Source organism: Penaeus vannamei, chromosome 18 (assembly GCF_042767895.1).
Source record: "Penaeus vannamei isolate JL-2024 chromosome 18, ASM4276789v1, whole genome shotgun sequence".
Lineage (NCBI taxonomy): Eukaryota > Metazoa > Arthropoda > Malacostraca > Decapoda > Penaeidae > Penaeus > Penaeus vannamei.
Genome location: NC_091566.1, coordinates 9,850,090 through 9,855,089, shown reverse-complemented (window position 1 = coordinate 9,855,089; position 5,000 = coordinate 9,850,090). Strand labels below are relative to the sequence as shown.

Below are 5,000 nucleotides of genomic sequence, written 5' to 3'. Positions count from 1 at the left end.
CTTTGCAGAAATTTCAGAACATTTACATATCCTTGTTTAACGTTATCAACATTCTCTTTAAAAAGGTGTTTTTGAGATATTTATAACAAAGATGTTATCACAGAACTATGACGTATGACCATAGAACTGAAAGGAAGAACATTTTCCTTACACTATGATGGCGTATTCCAACTTTGATTTCTCAAGCTCGCTCTTTTAATTTCTGATTTGAGATTTCTGAGGAGTTAACTGCAATGCTTAATGGAAATTTTGAAATGAATTATAGCTTGAAGTAATAACAAGAAACAGCAATTTGGCAACCTGTCATAAACTTCATTCTTATATAAGTCTAAGGTGTACATTGTCACCCTGAATCTGTGTAGATTACTAAAGAACAAGAGAAAAGTTAAAATGAACATTATTCCAAACTTCAGCGTATATAATTTCTATTCACATTAGCTTCTTTGTTTTCTATAAAAAAAAAAAAAAAAAAAAATGCTATAAGATAAAAATGAACAACTGAACATCAGTTAAAATCTACAGATTAGCATCTTAATTCTGCCATCTTATGGAAGATGCACTGCTAGCATAGCATAAAATTTAAGATGTTGCCAAGAAAGTAGTATAAAGATGCCACGTCAGGAAAAAGGTTTATTTCGAGAAGATTAATTCTTGAAGATTAATGTTAAAGACTAATTAAAAATCACACATTTCCGTCTGTGGCAAGATTCTCTTAAGTATAGTCCTGAAAAAAAATATAGCTTTATGTATGTGTTCGTGGGTGTGTATGAGAGTAAACGTATGCGTGTATTGTCTATGTGTATTTGCGAGAGTATGCGAAATTATATATGGATATGCACATGGATATGTGAGTGTGTGTGTGAGAGAGAGAGAGAGAGTGTGTGTGTGTGTGAGAGAGAGAGAGAGAGAGAGTGTGTGTGTGTTTGTGTGTGCGTGTGAGTGTGTGTGTCTGTGTGTGTACGTGTGCGTGTGTGTGTGTTCATACCAAGCAGAGGTCCGGACTCTCATCCGAGCCATCAGCGCAGTCGTTATCGGAGTCGCACAGGTACCGGTAGGGGACGCATCTCTCGCCGCTCGTGCACGCGATCTCGTCGCCCGTGCAGTCCAGGGCCGCTGCGGGGTTGCCGGGGAGCCATTTGTTGTCAGAATTCTTTATGAACGCCTTTCAGCAGTTATGTTCATATATTTTTGAACTTCTTCATATATATATATATATATATATATATATATATATATATATATATACATACACACACACACACACACACACACACACACACACACACACACACACACACACACACACACACACACACACACACACACACACACACGCGCACACACACACACACGCACACACACACGCACACACACAAACACACACACACACACACACATACACACACACATATATATTTACATATGTATACATACATATACATGCATATATATATATATATATATATATATATATATGTATATATATATATACACACACACACACACACACACACACACACACACACACACACACACACACACACACACACACACACACACACACACACAGAGGCACACACACACGCACACACACAAACACACACACACACACACACATACACATATATATTGACATATGTATACATACATATACATGCATATATATATATATATATATATATATATATATATATATATATAAACACACACACACACACACACACACACACACACACACACACACACACACACACACACACACACACACACATACACACACACACACACACACACACACACACACACACACACATATATATATATTTACATATATATACATACATATACATGCATATATATATGTATATATATATATATATATATATATATATATATATACATATATATATATATATATATATATATATATATGTATATATACGTATATATTACATCTACAGTGGTTGCTAGTAAATTGACTTAGGTATCAAGCCAAGCACTTCTCACAACAACAACAACAACGAAAACAACAACGAAAGCCAAACGAGAACACTCACAACCAAAGCCGAGACACAGGAGAAGCACAAATCTCTTCATGGGGGCGGGGATGGGCGTGCGGGCGTGGGCGTAGGGACAGCAATTTCCTGTGAAAAGCGAAATCAGGCGGAGTCGTTGGGGGGCTGCTTATCGTTATTTATTTTCTCCCTTTTCTGTATTATGGGAATAGATAGATAGATAGGGAGTTAGATAGGTAGGTAGACAGGTAGATAGAGAGATAGATAGGTAGGTAGGTAAATATAGATAGATAGAGAGATAGATTGATAGGTAGATATATAGATAGGGAGTTAGATAGGTAGGTAGACAGGTAGATAGAGAGATAGATAGGTAGGTAGGTAAATATAGATAGATAGATAGATTGATAGGTAGATATATAGATAGGGAGTTAGATAGGTAGGTAGACAGGTAGATAGAGAGATAAATAGGTAGGTAGGTAGGTAAATATAGTTAGATAGAGAGATAGATAGATAGATAAGCAGATATATAGATAGGGAGTTAGATAGGTAGGTAGACAGGTAGATAGTGAGATAGATAGTTAGGTAGGTAAAGATAAGTGGACGCGCATGGAATCAATTGAAGGTTTTTGTTGAGTACGACCCAGAGATGTTATGAATGTGAGTGAGTGAGATTTCAGGATCTAAAAAAAAAAAAAAAAAAAAAAAAAAAAAAAAAAAAAAAAAAAAAAAAATCTACAAAGGTGAAGGCAGATTTTTTTTTTTGTAGCATCAACAGTGCTGAATTGCTACCAATTCCTACTGTTCGCTCCCCAGTTGTGTATGATGCAATGGAACATTCAACTTTCTTTTTTTTTCGTGTTCAGTAAGCACAAACAAAATAGCATTTGTATCTAAAAAAAAATAAAAAAAATAAAAAAAAATAATAATAATAAAAAATAAATGTGATAGAAGCTGCCATCGAAAAGGCAATTACATATTTCTATCCACGTTCTTCTTTTATCTACCGATTCGTTTACCTGTTAATTAATTTACTAAATTATCCATTCGTTTTCTTATTCATTTCTTGATTGTCTAAGTTCTTTCACAAACTTGGTATCTGTGGCTTTTATGCTTCTATGGAATGGATTTTTTTTTTAAGTAAAACGTTTATATGAAAAAAGATATATATCTTTTATTACTGCTATGCACATTATTGTAGTTGTGTGAGGTTTCAATGCTAATAACGTGCGTTGACTCATACTAATAGGTTTCACTTATTCCTTATTCTCGACTTCATGGGTTAAGGAACTTACTAAGAACGGTTTTATGTTTGTGTGTATCTACGTACAGAGACTTACTCTCTTTCTCCTCCTCCTCCTCCACCTGTATCTCTTTCCCCTCTTCTCCTCCCACGGTCCTCCTCCTCCTCCTTCTTCTCTTCCTCCTCGTCCTGTATCTCTTTCCCCCCTCCTCCTCCTCCTCCATCTGCATCTCTTTCCCCTCTTCTCCTCTTCCTTCTCTTATTCCTCCTACCCCTCCTCCTCCTTCTTCTCTTCCTCCTCCTCCTTCATCTTCTCTTCTATACAGTGCCAGTATTGTTTGGTAAAGTTTTTATAGACCTTTTCGATTTTGTAATGTTGATGATATGTCCCCCCCCCCCCCGTGTGTAAAGAAGAGGTGTGTGGAGATTTTCACTTTATCTGGAGGGCAGTTATCGTGTGTGTGTGTGTGTGTGTGTGTGTGTCTGTGTGAATGTGTGCTTTTCTTTGTTTTGTGTTTATTTGTATGTGTGTTTTTTATGTGCTTGTGTTTTTGTTTGTGTTTTATAAGCGTGCTTTGTGTTTGACACCATTTGAATAAAAAGAAGGAAAAAAAATACAAATAAAAGGAAGGAAAGAATGGAAAAAAATACAAATAAAAGGAAGGAAAGAATGGAAAAAAATACAAATAAAAGGAAGGAAAGAATGGAAAAAAATACAAATAAAAGGAAGGAAAGAATGGAAAAAAATACAAATAAATGGAAGGAAAGAATGGAAAAATTGTCAAACGGAACTGCATGATGTTCAGAGAAGCTGCAATGAGCTGAGGGCATCGGAGGGAAGTGGCGCCGAGACTGGCAGCCGCCATCCGGGCCAGCGCAACTGCGGCCGGAAGGCGAAAACCCTTCAAGACGGCGGTTCGGAATTTAATCTAAGGTCTGTTACTACTGCGAAACCTAGACTACTTTGACACTAGAAAAAAATAAAAGAAAAATACAAAAAAACAACAACATATAAATGAACATACAAATAAAAGAAAAAAACATAAAAGAAAATACAAATAAAAAAAAACATATAAAAGGAAATACAAATAAAAGAAAAAAAAATATAAAAGAAAATACAAATAAAAAAAAAAACATAAAAGAAAATACAAATAAAAGAAACATATAAAAGAAAATACAAATAAAAGAAAAAACATATAAAAGAAAATATAAATAAAACAAACATATAAAAGAAAATACAAATAAAAGAAAAAAACATAAAAGAAAATACAAATAAAAGAAAAAACATATAAAGGAATATACAAATAAAAGAAAAAAAAACATATAAAAGAAAATACAAATAAAAGAAAAAAGAAAAAAAGAAAATACAAATAAAAGGAAATTGAAAATAAGAAATAAACATAAAAAATGACAATTTTTATAATGGCATCTAAACCGGAAATAAAAACGGAAATCAATGATTTTGAGTTTTTTTGATACGATTAAATCTGACATTCCGTGACCTACGTATGACCTTGACGCAGGATTATATCCATATTTCGTATGTCTATCGCGGAACGATGTCAGGTGTAGTGTTTCGCCATTCGTGTACTCTGTGTGCGATGAATATCAACAAAATTCCCTTGACAGGATTATCGGTGGCAATGAAGTCTAGGTCTTCTTTGTGTCATGCTTCTTTGCTTCTTTGTGTCATGAAACCAAGCAACGCAAATACATGGCGTCCCGGATATCTGCTGAATACTGAT

At 34.5% G+C, this 5,000-nt stretch overlaps 1 protein-coding gene across 1 annotated transcript in view; it reads right to left on the bottom strand.

Moving 5' to 3' along the window:
* LOC113805762 (uncharacterized) overlaps positions 1-5,000 on the bottom strand; it is a 10,082-nt gene that overhangs the window by 4,146 nt on the left and 936 nt on the right. The window contains exons 2-3 of the mRNA XM_027356823.2: positions 2,058-2,144; positions 986-1,113 (exon numbers count right to left, since the gene is read on the bottom strand). Coding sequence (XP_027212624.2) covers positions 986-1,113; positions 2,058-2,097 — 168 coding nt within the window. The 5' untranslated portion in view covers positions 2,098-2,144. The remainder of the gene's footprint in view (positions 1-985; positions 1,114-2,057; positions 2,145-5,000) is intronic.